This window comes from Pagrus major, chromosome 19 (genome assembly GCF_040436345.1).
Source record: "Pagrus major chromosome 19, Pma_NU_1.0".
Classification (NCBI taxonomy): domain Eukaryota; kingdom Metazoa; phylum Chordata; class Actinopteri; order Spariformes; family Sparidae; genus Pagrus; species Pagrus major.
In genome coordinates, this window is record NC_133233.1 from 10401742 (window position 1) to 10420453 (window position 18712).

The following is an 18712-nucleotide window of genomic DNA, read 5'->3' on the forward strand; positions in this document are numbered from 1 at the left end:
TTGTGCATTTGGTTTATTTTAGTTGTTTCATAGCACCGTAATTTTAAGGTGATGTTTGAAGCGTTTATTTTAAGTTATAAAAACCTGTTAAATGAGAAGATTCAGTAAAGCAACAGTAAAGCACATCTACTGGGTCTCTTAATTTTTTTTGTTCGCTATCTGTCAGCCAGGACAAAATAATCATCAATGTTCAGTGGACAAGTTCTTGCATCTGTGGAATCGTTAGAATAACATCTTTAAAGATTTCAGTGGTCTGACACATTTTCTCAACATCACTTCAACTGCATAAAAAAATCATAAAGACATGAATATTTGAATCACGCTTTAAATACTTAAACATGTTTTGACATCTGATAATAAAGTGACAGGAAATGGGATGTCCACAGTTTAACAGATACTTTTTTTCCTACTTTTTGATTATCGTCTATTCACAAGACCAAGAGTCTACAGCCATGCTAGGAGCTCCGTGAGGCTGCAAAGCTTTGAGCTCAGTGCCATCATCATTAGCTAACATGCCTGATGGTAGTATGGTAGGAATATTTATTATATTCATCGTGTTAATTTTAGCTAGTTTTATTGGGAACATTTGTTCATAGCAAATATTGGGACAAACTGAAAATTTGACCAGATGATGGTACTAGTTGAAAAGTTAGGATCACCAGTTGTTACAATTTAGTATGTATTTAACATAAATATATTCCTCAAATTTACTGTATATTATCTGACAGATAGATTATTAAAGCAGTGCAACAAAAATGTATAGTAGTTTTACTAGCTTTCCATAGCTGAGCCTCTTTGCAACATAATTAACAACCACAGTGATACATTCATTTCCTTTTGTTTCGAGTATTCCAGTTGACATTTCAGCTGACTGTTTAATCTGTAGACCAATGTCTACATGAATTATTGTCACTTTTCCTTGGCTGTATAAGTCAAGTAATATTTCAACTGATATCATCTGAAATATTTTGTGCAAAGTGATCATATATTTGGTACATCAGCACCTTTAACATTTTTTTTTATTTCAAACAGAAGATACAAGACATTCACAAATGATGGCAATGATAGGTTCCCTTCAAATAGAACTGAAGTACAAGAAATGGCCAACATTATGGTGTTCATGTGCAGAAGAATCTAACAATGTTAAAATTCCCACTAGTTTTTTTATTGATTTTCTGTCAAGTATGAGATAATATTGCATTGTGACAAATTTTGTATGGAAGGATCAGCGTAAGAATTAGTTTACACAGTGACAAAAGAGAAAATGTTTGACATAACAGGGATCTGTACGACTAATGGCTGTTCTGAATAACTATTTAGAAAAACTAACAATCACACCCATGGTTCCCAGCCCACCCAAACTCTGCCCAGCACATTTGGGTCCATGGCTTGGTCAAGCAGACAGTCCACCTGCTTCTCCACCGACAAACCTGCAGCTGGAAGCTTAGCTCGAATGTTGTGCTCCTTCGTCCCCAAGGCCACAGACTGCATCCCAGAGAAAGCCTTTTCCTTCTCAAAGCCCAGCCTCAGCTCCTCACTGAAATAATACAACAACATCTAATTATATACAAGTCAAATTCAGAGTTCAAATAAGGCCTTGTTTAGATAATAGGAAAGAGAATAATGATGTAACGAATGAAGGCTGTGTAGGTCGCCATCAGATAACAAATGACAGAGTGGCAACAAAAACTGAACACTGTCACAAAGGTAGTTTTGATCTTGGAGCTGTCAAATTGGATTGTATTACATGACAGATTACTATGTTTCATACCCTAGTACACATCAATACTTGTCTATTTGGATATAACTGTTAGTAGTTCAGCATTAGGGCTTTCTGAAGACAGCCAATGTAACACTGTGTTATATTGTAAATTATACAATGGAAGCCATGCCACGGTGCAAGATTAGGATTTGATGATATACCTGGTTATAGCAGCTGGATTTGCTCCTTCTAGTTTTCTTCTGGCAAAGCTGACCTTCTGTAAGGGATACCAGTTGATTTCTTTGGTGTTTACATCCTCAGTCCATGTGCCTCCTTTCTTCAGTTGTTTCAGCTCAAAGTTCTGTGTAAGAGAAAAGGGAAGCATAATTTGTATTGCAGCTAATTTACCGTTTATAGAGAAAAAAAACGGCGAAGTACAACTGAGTGAATTTAATTTGACTGGGAAGAGACAAAGATTATACAAATAGCATGTAAACATGAACTTAAATGGAACTGGACATAAAACAATACCAAATTATGTATGACCTTCCTTGCCAGGAAGCAGGATTCGCTTGATCACATGATTTCGCAAATCCATCTTCCCAGGCTTCAAGCTATGCGCTTGTGTTCAACCACTCAGTGTCCTTTGGGAACTACGAGCAGCTATGGGCGTGGTTTCGGTGTGGCGACCAGCGAGAAAAGTGACTGTTTGTTTGAAAACAACAATGGCAGCTCCTCAAAACATTAGCCTAGATGCTGCAAGCATCTGTTATACCAGAACTGGAGAGGTCTTTTCATTAAAAGAAAAGCAAAGGACAGCCCTGAAGGATTTTCTTGATTCTTTTCTTGAAGTCCTATTGACTTCAGTCAGAGTTTGATTCACCAACGGGCTCCACTGCTTGCAGTACTCCTCTCTTGATCTGATTGGTTGATGTTAGCCTGTGATAGCAAGTCATTGACAGATGGTTCGTTCAATCACCAAGTACTGCCAAGTACTTTTTTTGTGCTGCCCCTTTCCAAACAGTTTGTAGTGGCGCCCTTCCTAGACAGTGTGATCTCATTCTTTCAGTCATTTCAATTCAACATGGTTGTAGCAAGAGCAATGGTTACCTTCCAGTCCAGTGAGGGCTCCTTGACGAACACATCCATGGTGTTTAGCAAAAGGTCAGGCTCAGCCCTGTAAGCTCGGAGGGAGTGGACCATGACGCTCTGGATCAAACCCGACTCCTTCAAGGGTTGCATTAGATTCACAAACTGTTGAGTCAGCCGGAAAGGCATGATCTCAGGCACAGGGAGGAACTGTGAGGACAAACAAGATTGCACAGAGATTAAAATGGTTTATACAAGAGACGGTTGTGTCTTTTTCAAGAAAGTGGTGTTCACATTTGACATGCCAGCGGTATGTCTCTTCTGCCGTAACGACTAACCTGTGTGGCTGAGCCAAATGCATGACCAAAGTCAATGCCAATCATGCCTCCCGTTTCCATGTTGATCATGAAGTTGGAGAGATGGCGGTCTCCAATACCTAGAATCCAGTGGCTCACGCACAGCAAGGCGTGAGAGCTGATGAAGTGGGAGCGCAGGGAGAGAAAGGCCTCAGGACTGTTGCACATCTTCAGAAAAGCTCTCCTAGAATTTGAAAAAAGGAAGACATTGGTTTAGTCCACGTGTTAACCTCCATGAGCAGTTTTATTATACAGATAAGGAGATTCAACTTACTTCAGGAGATCACTGGGCACATGCTGCAACACTTTCAAAAAGTTGCTGACAGTGTCAGCACGTTTGGCTTTCCTGGAAGAAAACAAATATGCTGTAACCCACGGCTGTCTGCTATTTAATATCTATTAAAACAAAAACATTTTCCCCCTGATGACAATTCCTACTCTTGAAAAAATTGACAAAGGTGGTAGATAGTAAATTACAATCAACAAAATTCACCTGAAATAGCTTAATAGGAGTATACAGTATTTTTAGTAAACAAAAATGGAACATTCGGGAAACTTACTCATAAGCCAGGGCATATAGTGGCACACCAGACATTTTTGAATTTCCAGCATAGGTTGACAGCCACTTATTGTAGACTTCAGGAGATCTTTAAGACAAAGAATGTATGTAAAAAATCGTCTACATGTATAGACAGAATACAAAAATAAATAAATCTAAATCTCAATGATATCCATCGTATATTGCCCATTGGATTTCAAATGTATGTGTATATATATATACATACAGTCCTGCTCACCATTATTGGCACCCATGAAGTTTAAGTACATAATGTGGAATATTTTCTGAAAAAAATGAATCAAGTGAAACATTTTTTTTCTATAGACAACTCGTGTTTGATACAAAAGAGCAAATGATAAACAACAATATAAAACAATTAACAATGGGAGGAAAAAATAGAAAAACTTAAAGCTTGCTGTGTCACTGGTATTGGCACCCTTTGCTGTAAATCAGTATGGAAACACATTGTGACTCACCTGTGGTAAATCACAAATGAGAATCATCTGTGATAAATTGTCTGTGCCCATGTGACATGAATTAGCCAATGAATGATGACTTCCCTGTTTTAAAAAGCCATCTGTTATCCCCTGTTCCTTTGTCACAATGGTGAAGACAAAGGAGCTGCCTGAGGACATCAGAAGTGCGATAATTGGCAAACACAAGACCTCCAAAGGGTATAAGGCCATCTCCAAAGACCTTGGTGTCCCTGTTTCAACAGTGCGTAATGTTATTAAGAAGTTTGCCAAGCATGGAACTGTCAAGAACCTCCCTGGGCGTGGGGGGAAGAGAAAAATTGATGAGAGAAGTCTTCGAAAGTTGGTGCGAATGGTGGAAAAAACACCACGTCAAACATCCAAAGACCTGAAGGCCAACCTGGAACAGTCTGGAGTCATGGTTTCAACAAGTACCATACGCCGCACACTAAACCAAACAGGGCTTCATGGGCGAAGGCCAAGGAAGACATCACTGCTGAGGAAAAGACATAAAAAGGAACAACTAATCTTTGCCAAAGAGTACCTGGACAAACCACAATCCTTCTGGGAAAATGTTCTGTGGACAGATGAAACAAAAATAGAGCTTTTTGGCAATGCACACCAACAGTTTTTTTATAGACGACGCAATGAAGCCTACAAGGAAAAGAACACCCTACCAACAGTTAAGCATGGTGGAGGATCCATAATGCTGTGGGGCTGCTTTGCTGCATCTGGTACTGGAGGCCTTGACCGTATCACAGGAATCATGAAATCAGAGAATTATCAAGAGATTTTAGAGCGAAATGTCCTACCCAGTGTAAGAAAACTTGGTTTGAGTCGAAGATCATGGGTCCTCCAGCAAGACAAAGACCCAAAGCACACATCCAAAAGCACGCAGGAATGGTTGAAAAGGAAAAAATGGACTGTTTTAAAAATGGCCAGCCATGAGTCCTGATCTCAATCCGATCGAAAATCTTTGGTATGAGCTGAAATCTGCCATTGGGGAAAAGAAACCTGCAAACGTTCAAGAGCTTGAACAATTTGCAAAGACAGAGTGGGAGAAAATACCAGCTGAGAAGTGCAAGAAGCTTATAGAAGCGTATAAGAAACATTTGGAGGCTGTCATCACTGCCAAAGGGTGTGCAACCAGATATTAAAGAGGGGTGCCATTATTGCTGCACATGCTGTTTTTTCTGTTTCTTCTTTGAAATTACAATATGTAAGTTGAAAAAACAATTTTCTTTGTTAATTACTTTGGACCTCCAATTAAAAGATCCTGATGATATAAATTTGGTACATTTCCATTTATTTCTGACGATACTGTAGAGGTTATGCAAAAAACGAAGGGGTGCCAATAATGGTGAGCAGGACTGTATATATATATATATATATATATATATTTATATATATATATATATATATATATATATATATATATATATATATATATATATACACACACACAATAAATAGCAAAGAATATTTTTCATACTATCATGGAGTGTAGGGTGTTTTTAAAAGTATACAGTATACTGTACCGTCCTCCCCTTTGCTGTTCCTCTTCAGTCATTGTGCTATACACAAACTCTTTGAGAGTACAGGTGTTCTCCATCCATTCAATTAGACCAATTCTGTAAAGGCAGTGAAAGTGGTAAATTAAGACAGTGTTTCTCCATAAAATCCCTGGAGTTATTTGACCAACAACAAATGGAGTCGAGTGTCTAATGATTGGCCCCAATCCCTAAAAATGTAAAGAAAAAAAAAAGAAAAAAATCTAAAAACATTATTATACATTATTTTTTGTATATCAGTAAACTGTTGTGTTTTATGGCTTACTTGCTGGCGGCAGCCATCAACACAAATATAATAAAATATAAATAAATATAAATAACAAGTTAGATGTAGTTCTACTTCAACCCTCAATCTGTGTCATCAGTATACGCATTAAGTTTAACGAGAAGCACTGAGTGATGGATGGACAAACAAGCACAGTACCTTGAGTTTATGGGAATGACTTGATAAGTGCGCAGCTGCAAGCCTCTGTGTGTGCAGGCGGCGTCATAACTCAGCAAGATGTTCATGACAGCAAAAAGTTGCTCAATGCGTTGGTCCTGGCGGAGGTCCTCCCCACCCTTCACCAGAAAGGGGTGGTCACGCTCATCATCACCACGAATGATTAGACGTTTGGGCCGACGAATGGAGGACATCACCTTTACCTGCAGGGCATAAATTCACAATACACTGATCACTAGGTTTTCAACCTTGCGCAGGGTGCTGTTAACTTAATCAAAATCATTATTTTGCAGTCAACAACAATAAAAGCATACCCTTTCATCAAAGCCGGTTATTTTTGCATGATACTCAGGCAAAGGTTTAGATCTGCCATCATATTGTCCTGCAATGAGAGGAGGGGAAACATCTTCAGTCAATGGAATTTATTTAAAAAAATGTTTTAATCAAAGGTATCCGTGCAACTGTTATATGTCAAGCAAACTTTTCAACAGTTCAGAAAATTATTTTTAGCTATCAATTTCAACCGTTTATTTTAAACTATAATGATTTTACCTGTTTATCCATTACTTGCACTATTTTAACTGTTTATTACTTTTAACTAAATATTTCAACTGCTAATCTCTTACATACTCCTAAACTATTTTATTAACTCAATGTACCAAGTACCCCGAGTTGGGAATCGCTGCCTTAAGTTGTAGGCTATACAAACCAAAAGCTAAAAGTATCTACTAGCCACATATATTAACTAATTTTTATGATAATGATGGGGCATATATAGGATGCGCCAAAACCACCTGTCAACATCGTACATTGTACAATATTTAGTTTTCAACTGTACTGACCTGGGATCTCCAGCTCATTACTGAATGCGTCTGCTTTGAATCCACTCAACCAGGGTGAGTATTCCTTCAGGTTCCCGGGTTCCTTCTGAAATCCACGCATGGATAATACCAGATCCTCCACCTGTCGCAAAAAGCTTTTTTCTTTTTTCTTCTCAAACAGCTTGCTGCCTTTAGGTCCCAGCAGTTTCTCCACATCTTTTGCAAATTTCTGTTAGATAGAAAAAATGGCTGATATGAACCTCATAATAACAGAGTATAACAAGTGTTGTTGCTTAGGTGCTGCACCTATAATGTGTAAGGCTGTATGTGTTTTTTATGTTTTCAGTCTTTTATCAGTCTACTACCACTTCCAACAACACAAAAGAGCTATTTCATGACAGTTTTTGTCAGTTGCTGTCGTATGTCTTGTCTCTAATATGGAGCCCCAAACTGATAAATGTAGTAAATGGTTACGAGACAAGTCAGAAATATAACTGCATGCATCAATAAATACTATTGTTGGATAAATAATCAAAATGGAGTGTAAAAGGCATAAAAATGTTATACTTTTCCTTTAACTATCAATTGGTTTGTAAAAGTCAATAAGGTATTTATTTTTTTCGTTTACTAATTGACAAAATAAATAAAAGCATATTATTTATCTCCTATGTGACTAGCATGCTTTAGCCGCCTTTCATCATAAAACTACATCAGCCTGCGTGTGCAATGTTAATCATCCTCATACTGTATTTCATATTGCTGAGGCATCCCTGTATAAAATCTTGTAACAGAAGTTCAAGCATTTTAGCCAGCAAGCTAATGTATTCAGTTAGATTGTTTTCTTTACTTGTTGACTTGACATTTTATCAGTTTTGGGGATTCATACTCTGGGAGGTCCCTCATAGTAAAAATCTTCTGGCATCTAAATGCCATACATTTTCAAATTGGAATAATGTGAAAAATGAAGGGAAACTGATGAACTGAGAAGTTAGCATGTGCAGGAATTATCACTCTAGCCGAAAAGACAAAGGAAAAAATACAAGCACACAGATACAAATGTGAAGAAACACAGACTTGAATAAAAACATAACAAACTGAGTTTCAACAAAAGAATGAAAAGCACTCTCTTGTAGAGTATACTACATGCTTTTGCTGTACAAACAATAAAGAGATCAAAGTAAACTACAAACTTGGATGAATTTCTTGCGAAACATTCCATGACCGCCTGTGTTACGATCCCCAAGTGAAGAGTGCATCTCATCATACATGATGCCCATCTGCTTCTTGTCAAAGCTTGTTTTTTCCAATTCATTTTTCACACCATCCCACCAATCCTGCATGGGACAAAGGACAATGATCAATTACAAGCCAAATTCCACTAGGTGGCAGCTTCATTAATCCATCCATGTTTAGATTTGTAATTATTACCTTAAAAATCATATCAGGGTTTGTAAGCTGCTGCAGTGCATCCACAAAGTTCTTCACAGCTCCACCCTTATCCAGTTTGCTCCTGAGCCTGTTGATTCACACAAAAGATCTCTGAAATGCATAGGAATTTAAGGAGTTTATTTTAATCTTTATAAGGCACATTAGGCAGTTTACCCGTTAACAAACTCCTGCTGCTGGTGTCCTCTAGCGGAGTCCTCAAACTGGTAACTCTCACTGCTGATCATCAGAGCGTAAACCAGTGCTTGAGGGTAGCACTCTGCTATCTGCCCAATGCAGTGCTGCACTGCCACAGCTTCCGGCTTGTCCAACAAGGCAACCATTTGACTGATCCAGCTAATCAGCATCCAGCAGGGAACTGACATCATCTACACATGTAAAGATATTACTATGACTTTGTACAACTAAAACACATGTACATTATTTTAGACAGCATCAAATCGAACTTCAGACTCACTACAGCAATGATATAGTGTTTCACTACCAAAACCTAAAAATGTTTGTTGTCCATCATTTTACATTGTCATCTAAAAAGATGCATGTCTCGTTCACAGGAGAATTTCAGTTGTAACATTGGCAAACCAAATTATGGCAGTACTCCTGACTGACTAATCAGCTTCCCTATACAGAATAGTATTTCTTAATCCATAATATTACGGAAATTTCTTGACCAGGGAGAACCCAGCTAACAAAGCTTACTATAACTAGAAAATAACTCAAGAAAAAAATCCAACTTTTGGAAAATATTCTTGATCATTTTCTGGCCGAGGTATAGATGAGGAGATTGATACCACTCTTGAATCTGTCTGTTAAATATGAAGCTAAAGCAGGCAGCATCAAGACTGGAGACAGGTAGCAGATTGGCAAAATTCCATATATAGTTGGATGAAATTAAAGGACAATTTTATTTTGAGTAAAATTTTGATTAACAAATCTTCATATAACATCACTAATGTGATCATTTGCACACAACCAAGAAATAGGTTAAAATATTTTGGCAATTATAAAGTGTGATGAACTGTATTAGTGTGTGTTTACTCTCCACCCACTGCACTTACCTCTTTTGTCATGAGGTCCAGTGTCTCAGAGGGGTAGGACTCAATGATCTGCAGCAGACGGGGGAACTTAAGGCGAGCTTCCTCTGAGTTCATCTTCAGAGCTTTCAACATGCTCTCCACGACATGAACAGGTAGTGCCAACATGTCTGGAAATTGACTTTCTATAGCAAAACACAAGGAAATAACTGGTTGATGCAGGAAGCGCAATTCTTAAATTCAATTCCTTAATTCCCTGAGATACCCACACAAGAACACACTGGAAAATACAGCTATATATACCAAGTTAGGTATCCCATCTGTGTACTGTATATGAGACCATTGTGGATAGTGTCACAATTCAATGAGCAGGTGCATGGACTAAACCTGTCCATTAATAAAATCGACAAAGATACCGTTTAGTATTATCACTCACCAGTATCACTCTGCTCCTCCTCTCGCAGTCGTTTGTCACAGAAGTTAGCCAAAGCCATGTATGTCTCAATGATGCTGCTGCTTTCCACACAGTCCTGAGTATAAGACTGAAGCTCTTCATCAGCCTTTCTGGTAGCATCACACAGCAACTTCAGTGCTTGTAACTGCAGCCCAACTTCCACTTTCTGCAGAGTAAACAGGTTTTGGTGAATAAATGCCTTGAACTCGTTCTCATTTGCATCGACAATTTGTACATTTTTAGGTTTTGATTTAAAACTACTAAAATCGTCTGTGATCAACGAAGTACAGCCTTTGTAATTCAGAGACATGAATCATTCTTCTGCTCCTGTGATTTGCCTGCAATTTGTTATTTGGATAGCCCATAGGCAATTCAAAGAAGACACAAATGCCACCTGGTGTAGTCAGACTGTATACAATATGTTTTTATTAGTTTGCAAATAGCATTTTAGATTACCTTTGGATTGTCACTGGGCCAAGCAGCTCCAGAAAGCTTTGCAACTCTTTCCGCTTTGTCTGCGTCAATAGTTCCCAGGACTGAGGGGCTTCTGCCTACAGCTGTGGCCAGGATGTGAAAAGACGTACCCTGGAGTATCTTTTGATATCTGAATACTTTAGCTGTGGAACTCTGACAGTCAGTCTGAAGGTCATCTACAGAGATAAAAGACCTGACATGAAACTTACGCAGTTCTGGTTGACATTTTCATCAATTCGTCAAAATTTGTCAATGCAATTTTGCCACTTCATGACATCACTTGAGGTAATTTATCAGATAACATGCTGCTTCCTCTGGAGCCACAAAAGGTTTCATAGAACTTTTTCCACATATGCAATAGTACTCCCCTAGACCTGTAACACACTTCAATATGTAAAATTGGTGGAATTACTCGTTATATTTATTACATTATCAGAAAATCTGGTGAGTCAGTTAAAGCTGTCTATCATTCTCAGTTGTGTAACCCTTAAGAAAATGTACCGGAGTCCTTTTCCTAGCTTACCCAAGAGTGGGATAGCCTTCAGCATGGCACTGATTTGATCCACAGGACCCTGGGTCTGGCTGCGCTTATGGTTGTAGCGGCTAAAACTGTGAACCCACCGCAGAAACCAGCCTCTGTTTGTTTTAGCCTCTTTGTGAAGATCCTTCAGCAGCTTGGTGGCCACAGGAAAGTTATTCTGAAAACAACATTCATGTTCCAAGGTCAGTTTCTGGTAAAGAAGTGACAGCACAAAAAAGTGACTTCCAGTTGTTTCCTCACCTGCTTCCATGCACTATCAGCCATCTGTAGCTTCATGTTGAACTTGCAGTTATTCACTAATGTGTCAATGCCACCTGCTGGGTCTTCTGAACCGTCCACCTCCATACTGTCACTGGGAGCGTGGCCTCTCAGCTTTTCTCTGATCTTGTCCAGGAAGAAACATCTGCGAAGTAGAGGTCACATTTGATACTGTGTCACAATTTGTTATCTGAGATTTTAAGATTGCCGCGAAGAAAACAGCATGTCAACAATCAACAAACTCGGATCATACTATAAAATTAGGCAGTTCTTATCAAATACGAGTCCAGATTTTGTTACTGCATAGCCTGGCTATACTGCATGTGTGGCTTCAAATGTTTTTTTTAGTGTACTGTTTAGCTGCAAAAATAGAATGTTTATGACCAGACAGCCACTTTGGCTGCTTTGTTATTTTCTTGTGTGTTTTGTTCAGGTGTGGATTATTGAAGTGTAGGCCCCAGGCAAATGTCTTTTCAAGGTGGAGCTGTAATGCTAATGTAATGCTGAACAGTTTAATGAATAAAAATGCATCACGTTTTTATCTTATAAATCAGTAAACTTAATCTAAAAAAATATCAGCCCACAAAGCTGGGGCAGCGGCCCATTTGTTATTGTTTTATAATGATACTTGGCTGGCCCAATCACATACTTGTTCAGAACAGGGCGGCCCTGTATGCTTACTATGCAAGTTGCTTAAGGCCTCTCAAATTACAATAGAGCCCACCTCTCCATCATGTCAAAGTGGGTCTCAATGTCTAAAACTGATCAAAACTGGATCAAAGGATGAAGTGAAACTGTCCTCCTGGTAACTAAAACAAGAGGAATGAAAAAAAAAGACCATGCAGGCAACTGTGGGAACGGCAATCAGGTTAACTCGTATTCTCTCCAACTTTGATGTCAGCAAATAACAATTACATTATTTGCACACGTCTGCTGCTGTCTGCCAGTGGATGTTTTTTTTTATTATTGTGTTGATGCTCTTCAACAGCCTGACCTTATTAGAGTGTTGGATTTATTGAGGAAGCAAACAGAGAAACGTGTTCTTTATCACTGATCTAACTTGCCTAACTAAGTCTTATCTAGGCCAATTAACCAGAAGGAGGTCATGCTATTTAACTGTTATTAATGTTTGAAGAGGTAGGGATGATCATTTATTGTTTATTACTCCTTCAAGGACCTTTTCCACGTTTTAAATATCAACTTGTTCAATGTTTACACTTTTTAAAACTTTAGTGCAGATGACAATTATATTGATTTAGCGTTTAGTGTGTTTCTTTTCTTTTTCCTTTCTTCAATTTGTGTTAATATATTGTTTATATAAATGTGTTCAATGTCTCTCATCCTCACTGCACTCTAAATATTTCCATCTAATACTGTCTTTCTTATAGCCTGTCAGTGTTATCAGACATAAGGTGGTTTTAAAAGCACAGAGAAGATATTAAAAAACAATTTCTACATTTTGGTAAACTGATTATTCATGGACTGTGAGCTACATTCCAACATACAGGTAATGATTAATCTTTGCCTGTGTGCTGTGTTTTTCAGAAGACATGCACCAAGTAATAAATGTTATCAAACTGATCTCCTGCACGTGTCTCCTATAGAAATTTCGGGTAATGATTGATCAGCATAACACACTATTTAAGGCTGGGATCAACCGAGAAACTACAAAGTAGAACTGCACAGACTGCCACTATGAGAAGTGAGATGATAATGTGTTGTCCACTGTTGCTGCTGATCTGCTCTCTCTGCACGGCTCAGCTTCAAACAGAGACTGACAATGAAATTATTCCACTTGGAGAGAAAACTGAACCCCAGAGAAGAGAACCAACTCATGCTTCTGACCACCAATGGACCTTTACACAAGACATCGATGCTGTGCTAAAAGAGATGAACAATTCCTTGGCTGAACAGAAACTGGAGATAAGGCTCTTACAGAGAGAAAATGCAGGTACAGTAGTATAATAATCACTGCTCTGTAACAGGAAGTTATTAATATAAAATGCAATATCAGCTCATCCGCAAAGAACAGAAAAATATTTCATAACATCATATCTTTATTTTCAGCACAAGCAGCTAAGCTGAGACAACTGGAGTTGCAAAGGACTGAGGTGAACAGGCTAAAGCAACAGCTGCGAGGTAATGAAAAAAAGTTATTTGCCATTTATCATCGTTTTCATAGCAGACAGTGGTTTATTTCATATTCCCACTTTTTCGATGAATTTTACCACAGTAGCAGAGCTGATCACCATTAAAGCCAGGCAAAAGGTAATTTAGAAACATGCTCATCAGTCACTTTAAAACAAGTAATTTTTTTCTTTCTCAGGTAACCGGGTGGCTTTCTCGGCTTCTATGTTGGCCTCATTTGACTCATTTTACGGACCATTTAACAGACAAACTACTCTGGTCTTCAGAAACGTCTTCACAAACATTGGAAATGCCTACAACAAATACACAGGTACGCAAATAAAAAAAAATTAAATAATTCTTTTGACTTTTTGGCCATGTTGACTTAAATCTCGTTGACAGATGTGTTAATGTACATTCACTGAAAAAAAAATGTCCCACAGGTGTTTTCACTGCACCAGTGAGAGGAGCCTACCACTTTGAGTTCTTCATAGGAGCACGTGCACATGGTCCTCCTACAGCTGCCGTGTTGGTCAAGAACAGAGAGGCTATTTGTATTGCATATGAGCATCATAGATCATATTTTGAGAGTTCTGCTAATGGCGTCACACTGCTTCTAGGGGTCGGAGATGTTGTTTTTTTGCGTCTATGGGAACACTCATGGGTTTTTGACAATAAAAATCGTCATAACACCTTTAGTGGTCATCTGCTTTTCACCATGTGAGCAGTAAACAGGCCTTTTTCTTTATTGGCTGTATTTGATAGCCATGCACATGTCAGTACTTTTCAATTTAAGTGGCATTATTTAAGCTGATTGAGCAACAACAACAATCTTTATGATAAAAACATGTTAATGATTTTTTTCTTCTGCATCGCTTTCTTAATTTGCATAAAAATACACAGTGATGGACAGTGAGAGAATACTTTAACATTAGATTAAGGAATTGCACTAATCCATGAGAAAATTGTAGAAATGTTTGCTTTGTTGTTAAGTATCTTGATATACTGAAGTACTTTATCAGTACCTGCAAATTTAGGTCTTACTGGTATTTATCCCATATTTGAAGGCTGCACAAAGTTCCATAGCAAAACTCATTTGTACATATTATATACATTATTATTGTGTTGTATTAAAATAAAAGCATAAACATTTAATGTCATTACTGTCTGTTTTCCTCAACACATGATACATTTTGTTTCAAAATGAAATGAAACAAATTTTGTGATATCTGATTGGCAGTACAAATGTACAATTCATCAAATGTATTGTTATGGTAACTACTCAAACATAAATTGCACTTTCATATGCATAGTGTCATTATATTGCAATTTAAACTGCTTTAGTCTCAATAATAAGTGCAACAAAGTCAGAGTGCCCTTTGGTCATTGCAACCTTTTTCCTGATCTTCCACTGACTTCTGAGACTTTTGCCCCTAAATATATATATACACATGTGAATGCCACTTGACATGCACCATCCATCCAAACACTGTTGTGGACCAAGTACACCCCCTCATCACAACCACACTACCCGATGGCAGTGGCCCCCAAGCAGGACAATGTGCCCTGACACACCGCAGCACTGCTCAGGAACAGCTCGAGGAACACAATAAAGGACCCAAGGTGTTGACTGGGCCTCCAAATTCCCCAGATCCCAATCTGATCGAGCATCTGTAAGATGTGCTGGAGCAGATCTGATCCATGGAGGCCCCACCCCCCAACATACAGGACCCAGAGGACCCACTATATGCTCTGGTGCCAGACACCACAGGAAACCCTCAGGGGTCTTAAGTCCATGTCTTGACAGGTCAGAGCTGTTTTGACTGCACAAGGGGAACCTTCACAACCTTCATTAGGCAGGTGGTCATAATGTTATGCCTGATCGGTGTATATGACAGCCCAAGTAAACAGTATGTACCTCCTGGTGACAGCAGTTCAAGATTTTAAAATAAGAGATTGGAAAGTGGATGTGTATTTATGTGATATTAAAAATTTAATTAAAAATGACGAAATGGTTAAAACAAATAACAAATAAATATTTGTTAATATTGCAATATTTGCAAAATCTGACCATTTTGGCGCAAATTTGGAGGGGATTGGAGGAATGTTGCTTTCAGGGATCACTAACTCACAGACAAACAGACACACACATACACACAAACCACTCTCTGAATATAGTAGTAGGATTTGCAAGCTAAATACGCAAACTATTTTCTTACCGTGACGTAATGATGTCATCCCATAAGTTCACTGGATCCACTTTAGCATCAGGATACCGCTCAGTCCATAGTCTGATGAGCCGCTTGAGGGAGCTCAGAGACACTAATTAAAGACACAATGAATATTAGTACATTTTGAGAGTGGGACAATTGTGTTTTTATTTAAAGTATTAACCAAGATTTTATAGATATAGAATAGAATAACCCTTATAAAAAAGAGGAAATAACTACTTATTTATTTGTTCTATTTGTTATTTGGTTCTTTACAGTTATTTGAGTTTTTAAAGACAATAACTTCTCTCACCCTCTCCTTTAATGAACAGTAGGAAGTCCTGGATTTCAGTCAAGGCCTGCACTGACTGCAGGGTGGTCAGCCGACTTTGAGTCAACAGCGTATCTACACTAGAGTAATTCTATAGGAGGCAAAAAGATTAAACAGAGTGCACAATAAATGAATGAATAATCTTTGTTGTTTTAAAACTTTGAGGTGACAGACAGAAAGGATGTGTAACAGCAGACCTCCATAAAGAGCTGCATGGCATAGTTTGTGTAGTATTTGGCGCGGTCATAGTCCTCCTGCAGGATGTAGAGCAAGCTGAGCTCTTGGCTGTAATGACTCTCAAGCAGCTTTTTGCGTTCCTCCACCCTCATGGCTTTGTCGATGAAGCTGAGAAGAGTTTGGTCTGTCTCACCCAATTGCAGCTGCTTCAACATGCTGCGAATCATGTGCTGCAGGTACATGTCCTGGAACAAAAACGCAAAAGACTTGAGTGAGAAAAGCATTCCAACTCTGATGCATAAACTTGATACTTTCAAAGTGACATAATTTGAAAAAATCTTCAGATTTTTTTCATTGCTTTTGTAATGCTATGATATGCTATATTTTTCCTTTTCTTGTCAAATGTAATCTTACATTTCCATTGTAGTATTTAATTTATTACTGAGATGACTGAAGGAGGGAGGGGCACTTACATGCCATTGAAGGCTGAGATGACATAATGTAGGTTTTCATTTCAAGTCAATGCCTAATTGAAAGCCATTGGTTGGAATTAAAACCTGCAGGATGTCAGCTCTCCCTGGTACATGACTAAGAATTTCTACACTGTGAAATCTCAGATCTATTACCTGGTAGAGTGGCTCTGACCACATCCTCTCAAGGTTGGGTGGAGAGGTCTCATCTATGTTCACAGTGGAGCAGTACTGAAGAGACTTCCACTCAGTCAGATGACTGTAGGCGTCCATAGCAGCTATTTCCCAGAAGTCCTTCTCAGACTCAGTGGGCTCACCATCATCCCAGTGCTCAGTGTTCAGAGCCTGCCAGTATGGAGAAAACATGCACTTTTACACTACAATGCTACACACAAAGCTAACAATCTAGTAAAATGCATGAATCCACTGCCATGTTGCCTACTGTAAGCACTATGCTGGACTTAATGTATTGGGAAAAACAATACCTCATTGTATAGCTTCACAGCTTCTGCAAAGTCAGTGTTGGCTTCGGCTTGAAGCGCAGAACAGGTTATCGACTTGGTCCCAACTTTACCACCGAAGATGCCGCGCACAACATCATAATCTTCCAGAGATCTATAAAGCCTGGAGAACAGAGGGAACAAAGAGCAGTTACATTTATCCAAACGTAACTTATCTGTACATGTAGAGGAGCTCCTGATAGCTACAATCTGACAAAATGTTAAGGGTCAGAAATAAGGTCATGAATGTGTTCATGTTAATGTCTCTGTTGGAAAAAAGACAGTGAACAGCTTTTAAAAAAGACATAACAGCATCAATGCATTGATTAAATTAATTCACTGTCACTGCCACTGGCTCCAGGAGGCGATCTGAGGGGAGATGGCATCCCCCTTGTGCGCAAAATAACCAAAATGTAACCCATTGTTAACCTGCCTTTACTCCCCACCAGTCATCTTATGTGATGCTACTCAGCCAATCAGATCTGTGCATCAAGGCAGTAGTGTGATAGATAAGTACACATACAGGGAGAAGAGATAAGAGACAACAGTTAGAGAAATAAGTGAGTCTGACAAAGGTAATTTCACATGGCGTGCTCTAAAAAGAGAAAAGTAGATGGCAAAAACAGAGCCTTTCATCAAGAATGGACCGATTCTTACATGTTCATTCTTCCGAGCAGGAGCTCAAAACCTGTAAGTCTCATATCTAAGACTGTGGTGATTATTTGAAATAGGAATGTGAAGCGCCACTACTACACAAAGCATAGAGCATCTTTTGAGCAAACATACCTACTTAAATCTGAACTGAGGGCAGAGAAAATAAAATGTTTTATATGGCACTGAATTAATGAATCACAGTACAGTACCTTCAACACAGGTATGATGAACCTGAACTATCCAGGGAAGACCACCTTGTTTGTTGTGTAAAAATGCACCTTAAATCAAAAGTTTATCGTGATATTAACCTCATATAACAAGCTGATTTACAGCACACAACAGAAACACAAACACTTATTACCTTATTACAAGCCAGCACTAATAGAACCAGTATCAAGCTAAACAAAATATAATACCTTGCGAGGTGGATCCATTTATTGGTGTCTGGGGGGATGTCTTTACGTCCTCGTGCTCGTTTGGAAGGAGGCTCATCCTGGCCACCAGCATGCAACAAGCCCTCTTCCAGCAGCAGGATGCCCGATGGCTGCTGGAGACTCACCAGGCAAGTGGAGCTGATGGCTGCTGGATCGAGCTGCTGCAGCTCCTTATTCTGGTAGCACATGTCCTAAAAACACAACCAGTAGAGTGTTACTTATCAGTAATTTAAGAGTGTTTTGTGAAAGATTTCTTACTTGCTAAAATACAGTGTCACTGTGGATGTAAATGTGATCAATGTAGTGACACTGAATGCCACTGAAATTGTACAGATTCAAGACCCGCTTTAAGAATCTAAATATTTAAATAGATTCTAAAGGTTGCACCTGCACACAAGCTATGAATGGAGGGAAGCAGAGGGAACTCTTGCTCAGGAATGTATTCATGTTGACCCGCAGCTCGTCTTTAATCCTCGCGCTCTCCCCTCTTGGTTTGTGTTTTTCCATTTCTTGGAGGATACCAGCAAACAGGGAGCTAAACAGCTGTTTGGCTAAAATTGGATCTCTCTGCAAAGAAAGAAATCCATTA

The 18712-nt window shown here is 38.7% G+C and overlaps 1 protein-coding gene across 1 annotated transcript in view; it reads right to left on the minus strand.

Annotated features, from left to right (window-relative positions):
- Nucleotides 1-981: 981 nt before the first annotated feature.
- prkdc (protein kinase, DNA-activated, catalytic subunit) overlaps nt 982-18712 on the minus strand; it is a 41220-nt gene continuing 23489 nt past the window's right edge. The window contains exons 62-86 of the mRNA XM_073488640.1: nt 18511-18690; nt 18106-18314; nt 17021-17159; nt 16692-16880; nt 16086-16310; nt 15871-15979; nt 15567-15669; nt 11203-11365; nt 10945-11119; nt 10404-10597; nt 9930-10113; nt 9518-9678; nt 8616-8827; nt 8442-8529; nt 8204-8347; nt 7035-7242; nt 6507-6574; nt 6175-6395; nt 5718-5810; nt 3708-3794; nt 3422-3493; nt 3130-3331; nt 2813-3001; nt 1924-2063; nt 982-1537 (exon numbers count right to left, since the gene is read on the minus strand). Coding sequence (XP_073344741.1) covers nt 1333-1537; nt 1924-2063; nt 2813-3001; nt 3130-3331; nt 3422-3493; nt 3708-3794; nt 5718-5810; nt 6175-6395; nt 6507-6574; nt 7035-7242; nt 8204-8347; nt 8442-8529; nt 8616-8827; nt 9518-9678; nt 9930-10113; nt 10404-10597; nt 10945-11119; nt 11203-11365; nt 15567-15669; nt 15871-15979; nt 16086-16310; nt 16692-16880; nt 17021-17159; nt 18106-18314; nt 18511-18690 — 3960 coding nt within the window. The 3' untranslated portion in view covers nt 982-1332. The remainder of the gene's footprint in view (nt 1538-1923; nt 2064-2812; nt 3002-3129; nt 3332-3421; nt 3494-3707; nt 3795-5717; nt 5811-6174; nt 6396-6506; nt 6575-7034; nt 7243-8203; nt 8348-8441; nt 8530-8615; nt 8828-9517; nt 9679-9929; nt 10114-10403; nt 10598-10944; nt 11120-11202; nt 11366-15566; nt 15670-15870; nt 15980-16085; nt 16311-16691; nt 16881-17020; nt 17160-18105; nt 18315-18510; nt 18691-18712) is intronic.